Source organism: Aethalodelphis obliquidens, unplaced genomic scaffold (assembly GCF_003676395.1).
Source record: "Aethalodelphis obliquidens isolate GAN/ISIS:26980383/991018 unplaced genomic scaffold, ASM367639v1 scaffold6, whole genome shotgun sequence".
NCBI lineage: Eukaryota > Metazoa > Chordata > Mammalia > Artiodactyla > Delphinidae > Aethalodelphis > Aethalodelphis obliquidens.
The window spans coordinates 54,063,021-54,085,289 of record NW_020837950.1 but is presented as its reverse complement, the minus strand read 5'-3'; the positions used below and the strand labels follow the sequence as shown (position 1 = coordinate 54,085,289).

The window sequence follows — 22,269 nt, the reverse complement described above, 5'->3', positions numbered from 1 at the left end:
GCAGGCAGACTCTTAACCACTGCGCTACCAGGGAAGCCCCAGAGCAGAAGTACTTTAAATTGTTATTTTGCTTTAAAAGATGAAAGAGAATGATCTCTGATAAACTCATAGAGATTAAAGGAATATGACACACCAACTTTATAAATGAGTGACCAGACCCAGAGTGATAAGGAACGCTGCCAAAATCACACCGTCAGTAAGGGCCAGGACAGTGTTAGAATAGGCAAACCAAGCATGTATCAGGGAGGGGAGAGAGAGAGAGAGATCAGCTCTAACCAGCTCGTTCAAAATGTAAAACTCACAAAATCTAGAAAAACAGTAGTCCTAATTTCAGTGTACAGGTAAGTTATGTGTCATTAAAAATATTAAAGTGTTATTTGAATTACATAATGGGAGCCGTGGTGGACCCATAGTCTTTTCTGTGCTGGGACCTAGAAAGATCTAAGTCCTACCCAAGCCAGAACCAGGAAGTGGACTCAGACGCCTTTGCAGAAAAAGGCTTTAGTCTCCTAGGCCTTCCCTGATTTCCAAGGATTCAAGCAGTAACTAATAAGGGAAGTGAAAGAATGCAGAAACAAGGAAAAGCAGACAAGAAACAATAATAGTTCAGTGATAAAACACAATCCTGGCCCTTACTGATGGTGTAAACTTGGAAGAGTCCCTTACCACTCTGGGTCTAGTTGCTCATTTATAAAGTTGGTATGTCATTTTCCTTTAATCCCTAGTTCCTCCTCAAGGGATACCCGTAACAATCCAACACGTATCTTTAAGATGTTCTGCAGGAACTAAGACCCCCCCACCCAGGTGGAGGATGATGACTTCATGCTGAGCACAAGCTTGTAGACCCCAGACTGGTCAGACCCAGGTTGATGATTGAGATTCCTGAAACACCACCCTGTTACCTCACCACCAACCAATCAGAAGAAAGTCATGCACTCTGCAACCTTCACCCCAAATGTTGCCTTTAAAAACTCATCCCTGAAAGCCATCGAGAAGTTTGGGTCTTCTGAGTATGAGCTGCTTGTTCTCCTTGCTTGGCCCTCGCAATAAACCTTTCTCTGCTCCAAACTTGAATGTTTCGGTTTGTTTGGCCTCCCTGTGCGACAGGCACACAAACTTAGGTTCGCCAAAACTCTTTCTCCCTTTTGTCACATGGAGCTATTGTGTCAAGGGCCTGGCTTGATTCTGAAGGAAAATGCTGAAGGAGATGTGAAGTAGGGAGAAGGAATGTGGATGACGGATTCCCAGCCCATTATTCCTTTTGCTCATTATTCCTTGAGGCCACAAATGACACAAGGAAGAACTGGACTCATTAGTCACGTTCTTTGTCTTTCTCATATGTCCTTCTTCCCTTTTTCTCCTGCTTCGAACCTCCCTCTTCCCCTCACTTCTTCACCACAGCAAACATGTTTTAATCTGAAATTTTAGTCAGGTCACAGGATCGGTGTGAACCTGATGACACTGAGTGAGCCAGCATGATGCATTTTTCTGTTCGTAGCTCAGAACCTCGGTATTCTGCTGTTCCTGAAGTATTTGTCACCTTTCTTTCCCTTCACTGTTTTCTAGTTCACTCCTCTTTTAGGGCATGTGGGTGGTAGGAAAGGAGGGAGACAGTAGGAGACTCTGGGTCGGAGGCCCCACCCTCCTGCTCTACTCCAGGGGAGGACTGGGGGGTGGCGCTGAGCCACTCCCACTCAGCGCTCCGTCTGCGGTCACAGGAGGAGGCCTGTGCCGCGCCCGCAAACCCTCCCAAATCGCTGTTGACTTTTCTTTAGGCTTTATTTACAAAAATTTGTGACTACAGATAATCATCTAAGTCTTGGAACCAGAGGTGGGTGCAGGTTTTGTGGAGCCTCAAATATGTCCAAATTTGGGGCCCACTTTAAGAAAATAAAGACCTAAAGTTAAAAATATAAAATTAGCACAGAACTTTAGAAGGGGCCTCTATAAATCAAGTCCCTTAAACTACACGAAACCAGCTTAAACTATATTAACTTCAGGCTAAATCCTGGGAGAGCTTTTGACTTTTAGACTGAAGACTTTTATTTTGTGACTGTAAATAAGTTATGAGGGCAAAGATTGTTTCATATGCCTTTTCCACTTCTCCAACATTTAGCCACAGCACCTACTACTGCTGGATAATAAGTACTGGTCCATGAATTGTGTTGTTGTGGATGAAGCTATCTGATAGGCAGGCATCGTGCTAGACTGATGGGATCACTATAATGAATTGCTCTGGAAACATTTGGCCCTAGAAGTGGTGGGGACATAAGGGAGGAAAAGGTCAGTTCTATTTGGGGCAGAGACAGAGTAATCAAAAAAAACTTCAGAGACAAGTTGATCCGTGAGTTGAGACTCGAAAGATGGGTCGAGGTGTGGGGATAGTGTTGAAAGGCGTTTAAAGCAGAGAGAGAAGTATGAGCCGAAGCTTGCTGTCTGAAACCACATAAGGAGTTCATGGAATTGTAAGTAGTTTGGTGTGGGAGGAGTGTGAAGCACTAGAAGAAGAGGGGTTATTAGCAAAAGGTAAGGCTGAAAGGCAGGAAAAGATGAAATACCAGAGGGCTTCACAGGAGTTGGGACTTTAGTCTGTGAACCATGGGGAGCTGTTGATGGCTTTGATGCCAGGGAAGAACACGATGTGCATTTTTGCAATATTATTCTGGCACTTGTATGAAGAACAGACTGGGGATGCAGCAGCAAGACACTTAAGACCCCACTGCAGTAAAAGGCCGGGAAGGGCTGATCGAATGCTGTGACAATGGTGGTGGTAGGGCAGGCGAATAACCAGAGATGCTAAGGAGGGAGCTCACAGTGTTTGGTGACTGATGTGTTGAGTAAGGGCTGGGGTGAGGAGAAAACTAGGGCAATGATTTCAGTCCTGGCTTAGGTAGTTGGGTGGATGGTGGTGGAACCAGGGCATGTAGGAAAAGGAGCAGGCTATGGGGGAAGTGAAGTCTCTTCTGAATCGATGCTGTTTGAGAATCACTCAAGCAGTAAAGTCTAGTGGGGGCTGAAGCTGAAGGGATCATTGAATCAAGCTTGGATATGGATTATCTGTCATCATGATGAGGTGGTTGTAATTGGGTTACTCAGGGAGAGCCTTCGGAAAGAGGAGGGCAGGGGCAGGGTTGGAGCACTCATGTTAAGAACAGGTAAAGGCATTTCCACATTTGCTCCGTTGGAAGTTTTGGAAACCTACTAGCTGCTACCTGTGTCAAATGGCACAAATGCACCTGTAGCAGGTCCAAAGTACTCTGCCAGCTCCTTCTCTTCCCTGGCTAAGAAATATTGAGCTGTGTCCTGATTAAATCCTACCTACTGTCCCCCATGTAGGGTTGGGTCCCCCAGCCGTGTGTACTACATTCAGCACATATCACAGTTTAATTGGTGGTTTCATTTTTTTTTGTCTCTGTCTCTAGTCGGGAGCTCCATGAAGGCAGGGAATCGTAGATCCCATGCTTACTCCAATGCCTGGCTCATTATACGTGGTCAATAAATAGTTTCTGAAGTGGTAACTGTGGATGGAAATGGGTGCCTGCAGGTGATTGCCACTGGATAAGAGAGCTAAATGGGGATCCAGTTAATTCCTCTGGGAGAAGTCCTCACTGAGCAGTAATCTCTACTTGGTGCCTAGTACATAATGTGATTTCTATAATGGCATTCATGATAAGAAAAGTTCTTTATTTTAGCAACAGATTTGTCATTTATTAAAAAATCAGTGTATAATAAATCTTATCATGTAATGTGTGGAGAGCTGTGCTCCTGTTGGTTTTATTTAGAAATAAGTAAGATTTAATTACATTCCTGGCACCAAGTCATTACTTTTTCTTTATACAGAGATTAAAAGGCCAGTCTCTGGAATCAGAATGCCTGGATTTGCATCCTGAATCTGCCACTTACAAATGTGAGGCCTTGGGGAGGTAACTTGACCATTCTATACCTTACTTTCCGTATCTGTAAAATGGAGGTCACGATAGTAACTTATTTATAGAGTGATTGTCTGGGGAATTATATAACTTAATATGTAAACAAAGGCTGACATGGTAAGCACCCAATGATCATTAGCCATTCTTACTGTTATCTGGTGGTTTGTTTACTTTAAGAGCAGTTTTCCATGGTAAAGTTTAAAATGTCCACTTTTAATATCAGTTCAGTATGTACAAACATAGAACTTTTTATTTTCCCTCCTAAATTTATTTCTCACTTTAAGTCTTCCTCATCTCAGTAAAATTATGCCATCCAACCAATGATTCAAACCATAAAATCTAAAAATAAACTGCAGTGCCTCCCTTTCTTTTTCTGCCCACGTCTAATACATTTCCAAGACCTGTTGAGTCTATCTTCCAAATATAACTAGAATCTGTATGTGTTTCTTCCATCTCCAGTGACTCCGCTTTAACCATTGTTTGCCTGGACTTCGGCAAGAACTTCCCAATTGGTCTTCCTATGGTTACCCTTGCCCTGCTTCAATTCATTTCCCTCATTTTTAAATGCACAGGTTAAATGTGCATTTAAATGCCAGTTCCACTGGCTAGGAACCCTTCCATAGCTCCCATGGTTTTTAGGAGGAAATCCAAATTCCTCATTATAGCCTACAAAGCATGCAAAGCATTCATGAGCTGTGGCTGCCCTTACCATCTTACCTCTCCAACCATTTCACCAATGTGGCTAGAGCCACATAAGCCTCTTTCTTTCCTTGATCATAGTGATCATTTTCTTCCCTACTGCCTTGCAGTCCTCTCTGCCTGAAATGCTCTGCCCCAACTCTTTACCAGGCTAGACATCTTATCCTTGAGATCTTCACTAGAATACTAAGTGCTTGGAGAAGGCTTTTCTGACCCCTCTTTCTAAGATGGCCTTCCTCAGTTATTCGCTCTCTTATCTGCTATCTGTTACTTCCCTGGTATTATTTGCTTGTTATTTTCTGTTATCTGCATTTCTTGGTAGAAATAGCTCCATGAGGGCAGGGACATTATCTGCCTTTTTACCACTGTGACCCCTGTGCCTAGCAGAGTACCTGGCACAAAGAAATATAATGAATATTTACTGGAAGAACTAAAAGACTGAATGAAAGCTATTGTGGCAAAAATTGACTTGGAAATCAAGAAATCATAGTACTCTCAGTGTATTCATTCATTCATTCAAGCATGTATTGAAGACCTACTATGAGTCATCCATGTGATTTATTAGGTGTTAGAATAAAAGATAAGCAAGAATAAAAGATAAGCAAGTCATTGTCTCTAATATTGAGTATAACTGAAATATTATAGAAATGCAGAGGAAGGAGTTTGGAGAACGAAATGATTTAATGAGTGATATTTTAGCTGCTTCTTGAAGGATGAACAAGTTCACAGGCTAGGAAAGGAGAAGGCATTTTAGACAGAGGGAAGAGTATACTCAAACACATAAGGGAAGGAACCCAAACAGCAGGATTGTGGAAATGGATTATTGACCAGCTGGAGCAGTGGTGGGAGCCAGAGCAGGAAGAAGGATAGATTGGTGCTTGATAAGGCAGAGCTGGGCCTTCAGGAAAAAGGAAGAGAAAACCATTATGAAGAGTTTAAGGAATTCAACATTAACCGGTCTGAGTTAATTATAATTATAATAGAATTATATATAAATATAATTATAATAGAAAATAATGGAACTGGGGATGGAGAGACACAGTATGATGCTATTTTAATAGTTCAGGTAACAGATGATGAGGACCTAGACTTGCAGAGTTGCACTAGGAGTAGAGAAAAGTGGTTCTGCACTCCACTGGGCATTTTGTCCTAGCTAGGTCTCAATTTTCTTTCTGCAAAATGAGAGTTTTGACTAGATAATCGCTATGATACTTTTCAGCATCATGATCCCATACATGCCTTAGAATTTTTCTTTTGTTGTAAATTTATCTATCTAGTTTCCTAAACATGGAGAGGCCATGCCGTCTACATCTTTTTATCATGTATATATAGATAAGTGCAAATAGAATGGGCTGTGAAACAGAAATGGCCAAGTTCAAATCCTTGATCTACCACTTTCTGTTAGTATGACCCTGTCAGTTATTTATGCATTCTATGCCTCAGTTTCTTCATCTGTAAATGGGGATATTAACAGTATCAAATGTAAAAAGTTAGAAAGATTAAAAGAGACAATAGAGTTAGAACGTTTAATACAGGATTTGGTACATTTCCAGTATCTATAGTGACTATCATCATCATCACTCTTTCTACTTAGCAGAGTGCTTATCACCTAAAAAATACTTACTGTATTCTTTTTTTTTTTTTTTACTTACTGTATTCTTGATGAGTGATTGGATGAATGCAGTGAAAGAGAATAATCATTCAAGTAAATTATGTCAAATAAATCTCTATTAATTGTTTTCTGGATTATTGAATAAGATTGTTGTTAATTCTGTGAAAGTAGATAAGCAACAGCTAAGTCTCCAGTGCAAATCTGCACCTTGCCATGTTTAAGAAGGTTCATTTGGATTGACATATGTGATGAAATCAGAGCAGATCAGAAGAATATGTGGCAGAATTGCCTAGATTTTGTGACACTTCTCCGATTTTTTTCTGTTTTTGAAAATCCATAATAATTAAACTCTTGTGACTTTGTCATAATTTTTCACATATCATCCTGTTGAAAGATTTTCACATCATTCTTGAACTTGAACTGTTTATTTATGTGGGTATAATAGACTGGCAATTTCCAGACTTCAGAGCTGCTTTAGTTAGAATGAGTTATTATTGTAGTCAACTCTGACTTTTTCTGCTTTACTCTTTTAGAAGCACAAATATTATACATCTTCCACTACTTCCACTCCTTCTCCTTCATTTTGTGTTTCTCCACTTTGGGAGGATTTTAGGATGGAGATAATGATAGAGTGCACCATAAAACTATCCCCTCGATTGCCAATGACATCATCTCTTGTCTGTAGAACAGGAAGGGAGGAGGGATGTTAACATCGGCCGTGTCTGGAACAACATAACATTGGTTCAGGTCTATACACATCAAGCGCCTTAAGAGCTTAAAATGGAATTGGTATTACAGCAACATTCATGTTTGAAAATGGCATTGTACCAAAGGTAGGATAATACTGTCGTCTTAAATTTAGCAGATATTGGGTTAGAAAAGCTCTGCAATCAATTCTCTGAAGAAGGAACACAACATTGAAAGGAAAGAGAACCTGGTACTCATTTTGGCTTTCAAAATCCCTCCTGTGTTTCATTATATGGTGTCTAGGTCCCCTTCTCATTTTAATAGTCCATGAGTTTTGGAAACTTACCAAAGATATTCCTATTTTAGTTCTTAATCTATTAAAATAATTTCAGTATCCAAGCGTTTTTGTGGCATATTTAATTTTAAATGCTTTGAAATCAAGACTATTTAGCAAAGGATAAAATCTTAGATTATGCTGCAGGAAAAGAAGACGGCACATTACTTAATCTGCCAAATGCAAAAGAAAAAAAAAGATTTATTCCTGTCAACTGGAAAATAAATGTTCCAAAGATTGTAACCACATCTGTAACATATATTGATGGCTTGGAGGAAGGCTGGGTCACCCTAGTGCTCACTCAGCCATTACCGTCTTCCCAGAAATTAGAGAAGTGGGGCTACTGGGGGTCACTCTTTCAGCACAATTCCCTGTTCTCTGTTCTGTTGAAAGAGTTTTAAAGAGCAGGCCAGCTGGCAGCCATGCTGTGTGTTTGGGACAGGGGTGGTGAGATGAGGAGGGTGAGATGGGAGGAGGAGGCACTGTGGCAGAGAAGGGAGTGGGCAGTAATGGGGGAGGGAAGGAACATTTAGGGGGTACCCTAGTGTTGACTGATTTAGTACAAAGTGTTCAAGGAGGCAAACCGTGCTTCCTTTTCACAGAAAAGACTTGACAGCTCTCCATGTCCTTCTTTCCTTGGACTCTCCTCTCTCAAATGTATCTTCCCCACTGCTGCCAAAATGAACTTCCTACCAAGAGGACTAGGTCAGGCCAGTTCCTGTTTAACATTCTTTAATGGCTCTCCATGGTTGCCTGACAGCAGGAATAGGCAAACTATGACCAACAGCCCAAATTTGGCCTAATGCCTTATTTATTTATTTATTTATGGCTGCATCGGGTCTTAGTTGCAGCACGTGGGATCTTCTTTGCTGCATGTGGGATCTTTTCGTTGCGGTGCGCGGGCTGGAAGCAACCCTTTGCTGACTTAAGTGGTTGGAAAAAAAATTTTTTAATAATATTTGATGACTTGTGAAAATTATGTGAAATTTCAATTAGAGTCTCCATAAATAATATTTTATTACGTCGGGCTCATTCATTTTCATATTAGCTGTAGCCACTTTTGTAGAGTTGAGTCAAAGCCATATGCTTCTCTTAGCCTAAAGTACTTAGTATCTGGCCTTTTACAAAAAGAAAAAGTTTATCCTTCCCTGTGGGATAAAATCCACTGCTTTCTGACTCTCCCTTTATTATCCAGCAATAACACAGAACTGCCTGGAATTTATTAGCTGTGCCCTCTGTCTGGAATGGGCTCTTTCTTTGCTGTACTCACCTCTACCAATAGAGGTGAGTACAGTCACTCAATCTTTAAGACTCAACTCTGCCATGAATTCTTCTAAAAGGCTTCTCTGAGGACCTTTTCACCCTGCATACAGCAATCCTCCCACCCTTAAGGCTGGGGGTTTTTTTGTTTTGCTTTTTGCTCTTCTCTTAATCTCTGTGTACAATCCTATCAGTATTCTTGTCTCCTTACATTGTACCTTCTATTAGTACTATCAGCTCCCTGGGGACAGAGGCCACATTTTATTCACTAATACATCCCTGGCATGAAGCATTGTATTTAGCCCTGAGTAGGTAAATGATAAAGGGTTGCTGACTGATAAGTGAATGCATCCATCTCCCCATGACAGTAGTTCCTGGAGCTGCCAACAAAAGGGCTTTATGTGCCCTGGTTAAAAGTGATACATTCTAGTGGAATTACTAAATGTCCACCAATTGTGACATTCCATTCTCCTTCCTCAGGTTCTCTTCTTAAAATCTGCAGAGTCTATAGCCATAGACTATGGTGAGCCCATTTATATTAGCTTTCCACTTAGAGAAAGGATTTGAATTTGCTCTTCCTTTAAACCCAATTCTGGGTACATTCACTGTACCAAGAAAAAAAGTCTAGGGCAGAACAGAAATATCATTCAGTGTTTTTAAACCTGCTCAGGCTGATAAAATTTAATGTTTCCTTTTGTCACAGAAATTAAAAATCAGGATGAGCATTACTTGCTGACCTTATCATTCTGCTGTATTCACCAAAGTCACAATTTTCTTAGATTAAAATCAAATCTTGCTATTGGTAACTTCAAATAATAATAACTTGGGAAAAATTCAAAGTTGGTTAATTTAATGCCTGAAGGGAGATCTCTTAAAGTGAATGCAATGCATGTTTTATGGAAATATTTGTGCCATAAATATCAGTGTCTTCATGGTAGTAAAATCATTTGTTTTATACTTATGGCTAAAATTCACCCCCCTTTCTTTTTTATTCATCTTGGAATGGCCCTCTTTTAATGTGCTTTGTTAATTTTATAGCAGGGTAATGGTGAAATAAAAACGTGTTACAAATCATTTTGCAACTTCCTCAAGTAAAATATCTATAGAATTTGTTCATACCTCTGATTTTTTTCTACCTGATAGCACTTTAGTCCTTGAACAGTTAATTCTTATTTCTTTCTCAGTGCCTTCTTTTTTATGCAAAATGAGAAATCCAGATACTTTGCTTATTAAAACATCTTGTGGAAGTTGAATCTCTCTTGGAAACACTATAAGATTTTCAAACACCACTACTGCAGAACACTGCAGGACATGAAACCTCTGCCCTCTTTTTGGTTATTTTCTTTATCAAATTCATGCTGGACCTAGGGCTTGGCTTAGCTGAGCATTGAACTTTGGCTGTTTCATCACAAAATCAGGGTTCTTATTCCTCTTCTTAGCCCCCTAGTAAGTATCAGCTTCAATAAATTAAAGGCATTTTGTATTGCTGATAATCAGAGCTGTAGTTACTGTAGATAGAAACCGGAGAAGATATCATTCGAATTTAAGGACAAAATTTAACTGGCATAAAGTTCCAAATAAAACCAAGTTATGAAAAAATAGGTAAAACCCCTCCTTATTTATTTATTTATTTTAAAATTATTATTCTTCTCTGTCCTATTTACTTACTGGTCTGGCAGAAGGCTATGGTATGAATGACATGTAGAATAACAGGAAAAACTACCAACTTCTTGAAATGAGGCTAGTCCTGACTGGGTCAGGGATTGGCCCCGGGTCCTAAAAAGCTGCTGTGGACTCCTGTCATAGATTTCTCTGCTGCTTAAAAAATGGTTGCTCCATCCAAGTGGGAGTAGGGGCAGTACAAACAGTGTATCTTCCCTAGTTTAAGGATGGCACTTTACTTTCCAGCGTGTGCACTATACCTGCAGAATACATCTATAGCTCAGTTGTCTAAATGGATAATTTTTTCTAGAAGAGGTGATGCTGACGAAAGCAGGATCCTCTGAATGTTCATAGTAATGTAGACAGGGTTCTTCAAGGTCAGTTTGGGCTTACATAAAATTGTGCCTTTGCCTACATATACCCCATTATAATTTATTTGGTAATTTAGGGCAAACCTCACATTTATTCAAATCATCATGGTGAGGCAGTCCTGCTCTACAAAGCCTTTTCAGACCCTCAAGTAATAAGCATAAATCTCAAAATCCTGAAGAGGTGGTGAAGCTTTTTCCTCTTGGCTGGAGGTGGGAATGGAGGACAGTTTATTAAGAATGACAGAGGGACTTCCCTGGTGGCACAGTGGTTGGGAGTCCGCCTGCCAATGCAGGGGACACGGGTTCGAGCCCTGGTCTGGGAAGATCCCACATGCCGCGGGGCAACTAAGCCCGTGTGCCACAACTACTGAGATTACGTGCCTAGAGCCTGTGCTCCGGAACAAGAGAAGCCACCGCAGTGAGAGGCCCACACACCACAGTGAAGAGTGGCCCCTGCTCGCCACAACTAGAGAAAGCCTGCACATAGCAATGAAGACCCAACGCAGCCAAAAATAAATATAAATAAATACATTAAAAAAAAAAAAGAAGAGTGACAGAAAAGTCAAGGACAAATAAGGTACAATGTAGCGACTCTTCACTACAACTTTAGAGAGGAAAAAAATATCAGAGCAAGATACACTGGTGGCATTTCCTCTTTAAGTGGTTTTCATAAAATTACTTGATTTTTATAGAGGGGATTGCCAGACTCTTTCTAGAAATATAAACTGTCACATTTTATAATGCTGTGAATAATGAAATGTCCCTTTGTGAAAAATTAAATTTGAGAAGTCACAGATCCTGTTATTTTCCAAAACCACTGAGGAAAAGTACTTTGCACTAAATACTTCTGGTATTATGTGGACTAGGGAAACACTGGCTAGTCCTGAAGCGTCTCTGTTGCTGTCTTCCTGGTGACTAGCCAGGGAATTGGACTCTCCTTGCCTCAGGCTGCCCGCTGGCTCCACGTGGAGATAACATAACTTATCTTTTGGCATGTTTTGAGATTTATAGTTTACTGAGTGCTAGGAATTCCTAAGAGGAAAGGGGCTTTTTCTATGGCATTAGCATCTTCAGTCATGTGAACAAAAAAAGAAGAGAGTGTCACTCATCATCTAGTTATACAAAGGGTTAAGTCGGAATCTACTGCAGTTGGCCCACCGACAGAACGGTGCACCCTGAGGAAAATACAGCATGGAAAAAATGTATGAGGCATTCTGTGCTTTGGATAAACAGGCCCCTAGGTAGTTAAGAAGCACATCTCAGGAAGAATTTCAGTGAGCCCAGTTTCTTGCAGAAAAGCACAAAAATCATTAATTTGAGATATCTGTTCTATGTGATTAGCAATAATCTTTTACTAAGATGTTTGCTTGACTACCAGTATTTCCTAGCAAAAAAATTCATAGGTATACTGGCTCCTACCCTGCCTCTTCAGAGCAGTTTCTCAGAGCTACTGAGAGACTGTCTTCCTGGCTGTAGTCCTCAGTAAGACCCCGAATAAAACTTAAACTCACAACTCTATGTTGTGTGTTTTTCTTTAAGTTGACCGACAGTATAGTGCTACTATCTCTTAAGTTATTTAAATCTTTAAAATGGTCCTCATTTTTAAAGAATGTTTCAAGTGCTGGCCCTTTAAAAAATATGTTTTATCAGAATGCCAAAAACAGCCATTTTATTCATAATTTAAAAAAAAAAGAAGTATCAGAAAGCTGTGCTGCATAATATCACTGACCAGGGAGCTCACATTCCAGCTGATGGTTTTAATAGTATGTAGGAAAATCCAAAGTCATTTTTTAAAAGCTTTACTTAAATATGCTTTATTATAATGAAACCTTCAGTTTAATCGAGGTGAGGGATCAGAAGCCCTGGAATGACAAACATGGTAGATTCTCTGAGTCCAGGGTGGTTTTAGAAATCCAATCAACACATTATCAAGTCATATTACCACTGGCCATGCTTGTGCTTAGGACTGATTTTCAATACTATGAAAGAAAGAATTAATAGAGAATAATATTAAATTAATAAAGAATAATATTCTAATATTAAAATATGGATCCAAAACCTCTTAACTTGCATGTGAAATTGATCATATTTTGAGGTAAATTTTTTTTTAAGTTTTTAGATGTTATAGCTAAAATGTTACCAACCAACATGAAATTCTTTTGATGTGTCTGGAAGCTGATACAGTAGAAACTAAAATTTAAAAATATGTAGTAGATAAGGTTAAATCTTTGGAGTGAAGACTATTTCAAAACAATTTTTTATAAGGAAAAATAAAAAGGCTGTTTAAGTTGATTTTCAAGTTAATATTTATTACTAATACAATTTTGATTTTCAGTATGCATCTTTCAAATACAGTCTATTGGGATTAACAAAGGTGGAAATGTTAAGCTAATAAGCAGGAGAACATAGTCTATTTTAGAAGAAAAGGTGTGGACAGTGTAGATACTTCTACTTTAAAAGGAAATCAAATGTGAAAATCTACTTTCTCTTAAAAACAAACATTTCTACAGTTCCTATCTAATTATAATAACTGAGCCTATTTGATGTATTTTTTTATCCAAAGTTTCAATTGATTAATATATATATGTATATGCTTGAGCCCTAACTGTGTAGCCCTTTCCAGTGTGGGTGATGGGGCCAAAACATGAGACATATTCAGAGATAAATGGACTAGAATTGTGCAGTTATAAAACTTAAAATACAGCACAGTATTTAAATCATCTTAATAACAGACACTTCACACACATGCAATGATATATTTAAACTCAAGATGGAAAGGAGGTGCCAAATTAGTGTACTTTTAGAGAATGCTTTTTAATCCATGGTAGAACAGAACTCTGTACCTATGTGACTGCTACTAGTAGAAAAATGTCTTACAACACATGTGGTATATATTTACAAAGCAACAGCTCTTCTCTAAAGAGACTATTATTTGGAATATAAGACAAACTGTTTTTATTTTTGTGAGAACAGTAGTTATCTAGGTATTCTCAAAAGGAATCAGATATCAGCATGGCAACCTTAGCTCAAACACTAGCTTGAGTGTAAGCAATCTAACTTTACTCCTTTTTGAGTAAACTGGAGATAAATACCCATACATTTTGTGATGATTTGACAATGGCACTTCTGCTTTTCAGAATTATGTCTGCAAAGTATGACTTCTTGAAACATTGACTTCTAATAAAAATATGAGACAGTCATTTCCTTGTGAATGAAAAATGCATAACTTTCCTGCCATGTACTGTCATTTTCATGATGTCTAGAATAAATTCAAATAGCTTAATACCATGATTATTTTGATCTAGTGCATGCAAAGAGGGAGATGGCTGTTTTACAATAATATTTAAGTTTAAAATGTCTGCTTCTCTCTATTTTGAGCCTAGTGAAAGTTTTAGTGAATAATATAATGTACATCAACTTCTGGAACTGAAGTATCTAAAATCTAAGGAGTAAAGGAAATAACTTCTAGCATCATAAAAGAAAGCAACAAAATAGGATATGATCCTGTCACACAAAATCTTTTCTGCTAAATTCTGCATATCTTAAAACATTGACATGTAGAATAACTGAATCACTATAAGAATTTTTATGTGGGGATTCCTGAAAATTCCTGACAGATTAATCAATATACCAGACATTATTTTTTTAAGATTCCATAGGAATTCTTTAGGAATCAATAATTATATCTTATAATTTGAGAGAATTAATGCTGTATCAATTTAAGATAATTTAACACTATAAATTTAGAAAGTACTCTTCTTAATAACTGAACAAATTAGTATCTGGGTGACTCCATTACCAATAGAATTTACTGTGATTTCTTCAACTTTTTATTTCTTTGTTTCCAACATAAGGGATTACTTGTATCCTGGCAATTTTAAAAAATTTTATCCTGTGAAAGAGACCATCATAGTGATAAATTCAAGAGTCAAAAAAAGTAAAAACAAAACAAAATAATCATATTTAGAAACCTAAGAAAGTTTTGAACACTCAAGATGTTTTCATTTTAAAATGTTCTCAATTCTTGTTTATGATGTAAAATACTTTGAATTTCCTTGTATTTAATACTTTGTGGGTATGGCAGTGAGGAGCAGGTGTTTGACTGATTGTCTCATGGTCATGCTAACAAGGCATGGGTCATGGAATTGTCCAAGCAACTGTTTAACTTCCTTTGAACATCCTAATGATGTCTTTCTAAAGAAGCACCACTTGTTGCATAGGCTTCTGTGGCATGCTTTCCATAACTAAATAAATGGTCATGACCTACGTTTGCATAATAACAGACACATCCTCTACCACTTCCTTAAATCCACTAATAGCTTTTTTTCTTCACATCAACCCTCACTCCACATAACACATAGCACAAAACCTGCCGCCCAACAATTCCTCTTGGACCTTTAATGATACATGTAGTGACACCAGGGACCTCATCCACTCCTAAACTTAATCTGATATTTATATGATGAGCAATAAAAATGCATACTGCATCAAGGGTCATTCTACAAATGAGAGAAACTCAGAATATCAGAGCTGTTAAGGATATAAGAGATTAAATAATCTGATATTCTCATTTGACAAATGAGAACGCCTGAACCCAGAATCTATTCCTGTCTCAGGCTATTGGCTTTAAGTAGATTAAAAATAAATCCTGTAGGGCTTCCCTGGTGGCGCAGTGGTTGAGAGTCCGCCTGCCGATGCGGGGGACGCGGATTCGTGCCCCGGTCCGGGAGGATCCCACATGCCGCGGAGCGGCCGGGCCCGTGAGCCGTGGCCGCTGAGAGGCCTGCGTACCGCAAAAAAAAAAAAAAAAAAAAAAAGTAAATCCTGTACCTAAATCTTTCTATTCCCCACATATTACGCCATTTATCTCAAAAATCCATCTGAAATGTATAATTGTCTTACTCTCAAATATTTATTTCTTTCTGAGAACATCTATATTTCAATTCCAAAAACCAAATTTTATCAGATTTTAAAATATATTTCAGAGAAATGCTTAAAATACCACCAAGGAAATCCTTTTTATGTAATTATTATTCATTGTCATATCCCCATTGAAAAATTCTCCAATGTTATATATTCTTGCTGTTACTGCTAATGACAATTAGCATACCATATTTCATTAATTCCATCCTAGACTAAGGCACATACAAGAAAATACTTAAATTTCATTTTAATTGAGAGAGTTTAGTTGCCTAGACTACTCCATATTAATGAAAAGAATGGAATTAAGATTATGAATTACGTATAAGTGCCATCAGCACAGAAAATGAATTTTTCTTCGAAGAAATTCTCTATGCATCTGCAGAGAAGGAAGTGATTCACACTCACATGTGCATATACACACACACACACACACACACACACACACAAACTCAGATAAATGACCTATGAGAACAAGCCAAGATCAAAAGTGAATCTAAATCTGTTGGAAAAGTCAAAACCACTGCAAAGAAACATTAAAAAAAAATTATAAGTGGCACATGATCAGTTCTTCTAACTTTCATGTTTGGCGTCTCCATCCCCTAGGGTGTGGGTTATAGTTGCAATTGGTTACTGAAACACAGTAATCAGACCTGGTCTCCATGGACATTATTTCAGAATCATTTCTGGAAGGCTGCCTATAATATGCATATGGTACCTGTGAATCATGTTGGGAGTTGGTGGGCATACTATTATTGGGTAGGAATGCAACATTATACTCTTGCCTTCCAAATGAGCCCATATTGGCCTTCTGGGTTTGAGGGACATAGGACAGTCTTTCATTCCAATCCTCAGACGGCCCTGGAAGCACCTTCCTCCGAGCTGCTGAGACCACATTTGCCATAATGGATTCCTGAATGTTTCTGGGTCTGAAGGCATCATCCAGTAAACCAAAAGAAGACTTGGCTGCTGCTTCCCCAGGAGTTAGTCTCTTGTTTGCTTCCTCTAGCCCATCAGTTGGTTTGCTAGAGTAGCTATAAGCAGGCTGGTATACCCAAGGAGATGTTGTAGAGATGGTGGGTGGGACTGGTCTTCCAGGAAGAGAAAGAGAGCGTCCACTCTGCTAGAAATAATGAAAATGTTAATATATCTCATTCATGTTGGTTTATGCTGATTGACTGTTATTCCAATGTATTCTCCACACCATTACTAAGCACTATAAAAATCAAATCACCACAATGCTTAGTCCTAAAGCCAAGATAGGCTGCCTCTACCCGGTGTATTATTAATGCTGGTCTGGGACTTGGCCCTCATTTAGGACCTCCTCCTTGCTCTCCTTTTCTGAACCCATAGCTCCAATTGCTACCATCTTTCTTAGTTATAACCACCATGGCATGTGCCCTGTCATCACTGGGAGCCACCCTTACTTCTGTCTGCACTCTTCATATTCATATCTATATCCACAGCCCACCCTCATTCTAATCCTGTTTTCCTGATACCAAATAAACTTAACATACTGATAACTCTGGAAACAGACCATGAGCTACTGGGCTTTGTACTTTTCCCAAGTGACTTTTAATATGTTATATTGATCCACTGATTACAGCAAAAACAAAGAAAAACTACTCAGATGTATTCAGTGTTACTGGTCTGATGGAGTAGATCGCCTTTCTCCAGCCAGATTCTTTTTATACAATAGTGAAAATCACATCAATCTTTATTTTCTGAGTGTGGTGTATTGCCCATGTCTTGAAGGAGACATTTCAGCCACGTGTTTCATTTGTGCTTTGGTTCCTTTTATGTGTATTACATTCCTTATTTCCTTGAGAGTGTGTGTCCCTGAAATATTCCCTTGTATATGCTAAATGTTCAGTTTGTCTAATATGCAGAAATATAAATTACTGAAAGCTCTTTTATTCTCTCTTTTTACCCATTCTGTATTTCCAGGGACCTTGAAGTCTGGTTATATACATTATATTCTCACACATTCCCATTCGCATGAGACCCTTAGACAAACTCTTGGCAAAAAGTATCAAAGGCACACTTAAGAGAAATGAGTCAACTTGGAAGTATCATAACATTGTGTTTCTTGAACAAAAAGCATTGCCATGCTTAAAAATGTGTTCAGATACTATAAATGGTTTCAACAGCTTTTCTTTCTTAATCAAGTTCTTAAATTTAAAATGAATAGCAACACCTGGATTTGGACAAAATGTCTCAGATTAAAATGTTTAGGTATTTCTGTTGTTGTTATTCCATTAGGCACACAAAGAAGGTGGGTGGTTCAATCTTGGTTTGCATATAAAGAATAAGGGAGTCAATATAATGAATCTTGATTCTCTCTTTTCAGTCATTAAAACTTTAGTAATAATGGGGAAATTTCCTGGCAGTCCATTGGTTAGGACTCAGCACTTTCACTGCGTGGGGCCCGGGTCCGATCCCTGGTGGGGGAACTAAGATCCCTCAAGGGATGCAGCCAAAAGAAAAAAAAAAACTTTAGGAATAATGGTTGACTTTTAGCAAAAACTTGTTTTCATTAATCTCCTTCTCTTAATCTAAATCCAGTAAGTCAGTATTTAAGGACTTGGTTTCTATTCCACATTGTTAGTGCATTGTTTTCATTCATTTATTCATTTAACAAAAATTTTATTGAATACCTAATGTTTCTAGGCACTTTCCCATGAGCAAAAGATACAAAGATGCTTCGGATAAAGTCCCTCTCCTCAGGAAGCATACAATCCAGTACAGTTTTTAGCTCTGCAATTGTGAGTTAGTCAATCAGAAGTCAATTTAGAGAAGAGACTCTTTACCTATCTTGACAGGACCAATAGCCAGTTTTGTGCACTGTGAGAAGTATTAACATTCAGCATGATAAAGAGGAATTAGCTCTTCTCTCCCACAGTATGTGTCTATGTCTCCCTTTTGTCCTTATCTCTGGAAGAAAGAGAACAACATTGGTCTATAGAGTCCCTGGGACGCTTTTCACATTCCAATGATATCTGTTTTCCATCAGATACAGCACCTGCTTTAGTCTGGTCTTTAAAACAGTAGAGACGTAAAGGATGGCAACAAAAAGACTCAGGTCTCCATAGAAATATAGGAGAGGCTCCTGAATATACATACAGGTAACTAACATCACTGGCTAATAACTGGAAAAATAAATAATTATCAGTATATTTGGAAGTATTAAGTACAATGTGAAGGCATACACCTCAGTGATAGGGCATGAAAAACACTGGATGAAAGAGAGAACTTTATTTTCTGGTCTTTGTTCTACCCACTTAGTTGGGAAATCTTCAGAAGAATGGAATCTTAACAGAAATGTAAAAGTTCAAAACACTGTTGAATGATACTCTAAAAACAAAGACATCAGGGATTGTTTTTCAGCTGAGGCAAAAAACATTAATCAGTTGAATGTGGGGAGAAAGAGTAAAACTTTGAAGTATAGTGTTGAAAGAGTAAGTCATAGTTTTCTGAAGAGAAATTTAAAATAGCATTGAAGCTTTTAAGAAAAGTCTCATGTAGAATAGACATACGCCAAATATAGCAGCAGTGCAGGTCGTAAAGGAAGAGTGCAATGACCTCAATGAACAAAATGACAATTGCTCTTCTATATACTCCTCAGACTGCCAAATGTGACTTCATGCTCCTTTAAATGCTAACAATAGAATAAAATTACAAATTGTCTTAGGTTAGAGATGCAACTGTGGTATAAATAAATAGTTCTTTAGGTACATTTTTGTTTCTGTTCATGCCAAAAGTATTTCAGGCCTCTAGTCTCTGCCTGCACCCAAACCCCTAATTCTAACGTATTTCCCCAAAGCAATTTTCACATCTTGTTCTTTGGTGCTATTTCCTTCTGTCAATCTCTGTCCCAAGGCTCATGCTGTTCTCTGCTTGGCTGGCTAAATGAAGCCATGTGATCTATCCTGAGCCAGAAATGACCAAAGGGACCTGAAAATAACAGAAGTGTTTCTTCTGTTTTGGAGTTTAGATGTCTGATGGTAGAATCCTAGCCACACATGGGTTAGATTCTGTGTTGGAGTTTCTATCTTGGGTTGTATTATTATCAAAAGAATTTAGTTTTGATATGAGAGCACTTAACTGTAACCAGTATGTTAAATTGGTTATTTTTTTGTGTATTATTATGTATGATGTGTCATCAAAATGCTTACTTCTTTTTGTCTCCTACTACTATTTAAGTTTTTTTAATGAAAGAAATTTTTTCACTGCTGCTTATGAAACTTAGCAGGTCCTGGGACATTCTGCTTCCTTTTAGGACTAGTCCTATCATTACCTTAAGTTACCCAAACCACTTGATTTCAACATAGAATATTCCAGCCACTGGAATAACAAACTCCAATCTCCTCTTAGAGTTAAATGTCCTCTCCTTCCCCAACTGCGGCCCATTTCAGGAGGATCACCTTCCTTCAGGGAAGGCACTGTGGTTGGCTTCTTCATGCTTTCTTCCTCTTCCTCTCCTAGCTTGCGAACCCTGACTTCCAGCCCCCTGGGGTTAGAATGACAGGATAGAGAAAGAAAGAGCAGAAAGAAATTTTTACTTGATTTGGTAACATCATATTCTGGCTTTTCACTCTCAGAGCCAGGGAGGCCCAGAGAAGAAAACTTTCAAGGGATATTTGAAGATTCTTATTCCTATCAGATAGCTCATCTGTAGTCCTCGGTTCATGCCAATTCATCTCAGTTCTAGGGGTTAACTTGTAACTCAATCTGCACCCCCTAGAAAGCTGTCTACCTACCGTTGTAGCTACTAGGGTCTGTTTGCACCCTTGGAGAGGCCCCAAGACGACCCCATCCAGCTCTTCCTTACTCCTGGACTGCTCTGGTCCATGGGGAATGCTCACATCATTTGCCTTTGGGAGTGCAGCAGCAGATTTCCTGGTTCTTTGCCAAAACAGTTTTTTACACCATCTCTCACCCTGTAGATATCCTGGGAGGGAGTCAGACTGACTGCAGCCCACCCACTCTGACCTCCCATCCATCTGCATGCTGACATCTCGGATCAAGTTCCCTAAGAAGCCACTTTGAAACTCTTTTCTCACAAGGCTGGAGGTGAGAGGGTAGGGCCCCCCAACTCCACCTACTCCAAACACACACTTGATCTGCAGCATTCCAGAATTCCTCCTCACAAAATCCTCTCTCCTTACCAGACTCTGACCCCCTTTAATAACCTGGACCTAAGGAGTTCAAGAATTGTGGAAGTGGTTTGCTATTCTGTGAACACACCGGGACACTCATGTCTGCTATTTTCTTTGTAAAGTCTATGTTTTAATCTGGAATCTCACTTCAGTGTGCAGCATCTCTTATATTTGAGGGCCTTGGGGGAAATTTCCACTTTAATATTCTGTTATATAACATTATCATTTTCAGTAGAGCATATAGTTCTTTCTCTTATTTTTCTTTTTAAAATGAAATATAGGTAAAAAATAGAATGAAATGTGTTCTTTTCTACTAATTAATTTCAAGAAATTTATCTAATAACTTCAAATAGTCTTAAAAGTTGAAACCTTATACCACACCCAGGCCTTGCCCTAGAGAAGGTGCCTCACTCATTTCCAGGGCATCTCAGGCAGTGCTTAAGCTCTAATCGTTGAGAACATCTTCCATATATTGAACCAAACTTTGCCTCCCATAACTTTACCCCATTGATCCTGATAACATAAAGTACATCTACTTATACTCCTCTCCAGCCATTCCTTCACATATTCCAGGCTGCTTCCGCTCTGTCGGAGCACCTTCACCACCTCATACTCTTCTTCACTTTTCCAACAAAGGGAAAATAACGTCTATGGTGTTCACTCCCTCAGGTTTTCTGCATCCTTTTTCCGCCAGTTTGTTAGATAAAACTAATGCAGATATAATGTCTTGATCTCCTTAAGTAGATGTACTTCCAGAAACACAATCACCAGAAGCAAACCCATGAAGATATCATTCAAACTGACTGAGGGGCCATGTCATCTGGCAGGTGGCATAGTTAATATTGCACGTAGAACAAGTCTCTGTGTATTTAGACCAGTGTGCCATTTAAGTGTTGAATCCATGAGAGTACATGTCACTCTTTAGCTCATCCAATAAAATGCATGCATTAAAGGCTGCAAATATTCACACTGAACTCACGAATCACCTAGTGTTATGTATTCCCATCAGAAGGATAAACACAAAGGAAGCATTTTCCTGCTTCTGCCTTCAGCAATAGCCAACACTAGTAGATCACTTACTGTGTGCCCAGTGGCGGGTGCTAATTGCTTTGTGTGGAATATTTCATATATTCCTCATAACAACCCCATGAAGTAGGCACTTTTAAGATCCCTATTTTCCAGATGAGGACAGTGACACTTAAAGAGGGTAAGTAACTTCCGCAAGGGTAGAAAGCTAAAAAGTGCTAGAGTGGGGGGAGTTGAACTCAGGCAGTCTCATATCAGGGTTCTTAATCAAATACATATGACACTGTACTTGGAATGCAATTGTTTTGAAAAAATATCTTTTCAAAAAAAGATTTGAATCCAAGCAAACTAAATGGAATGAGATGTTAGAAATTTTGGAAAGGGTCATTGAAATCTTAATTTTGGATTAATTGATACTGGCATCTTGCCATTTGTCACAAGCACAGGTGGGCACCAGTGAGTAGGGAATACATCACATGAGATGTACTCCCTCTCTCTGAAGATGAGACACCGGGCACCCTGCATTCAGGTCAGCTGAAAAGCTCAGAGGAGCGGGGGGCCTTTCTCCGCTTGACATGAACTATCTTTTATGTCAGTTAGATGTTGACTT

General features: G+C 38.8%; 1 protein-coding gene across 1 annotated transcript in view; it reads right to left on the bottom strand.

Annotated features, from left to right (window-relative positions):
* Positions 1 to 15,270: 15,270 nt before the first annotated feature.
* The window catches only part of SYNPO2 (synaptopodin 2), a 169,341-nt gene continuing 162,342 nt past the window's right edge, over positions 15,271 to 22,269 (bottom strand). The window contains exon 5 of the mRNA XM_027103606.1: positions 15,271 to 16,594. Within this exon, the coding sequence (XP_026959407.1) occupies positions 16,055 to 16,594 (540 nt within the window). The 3' untranslated portion in view covers positions 15,271 to 16,054. The remainder of the gene's footprint in view (positions 16,595 to 22,269) is intronic.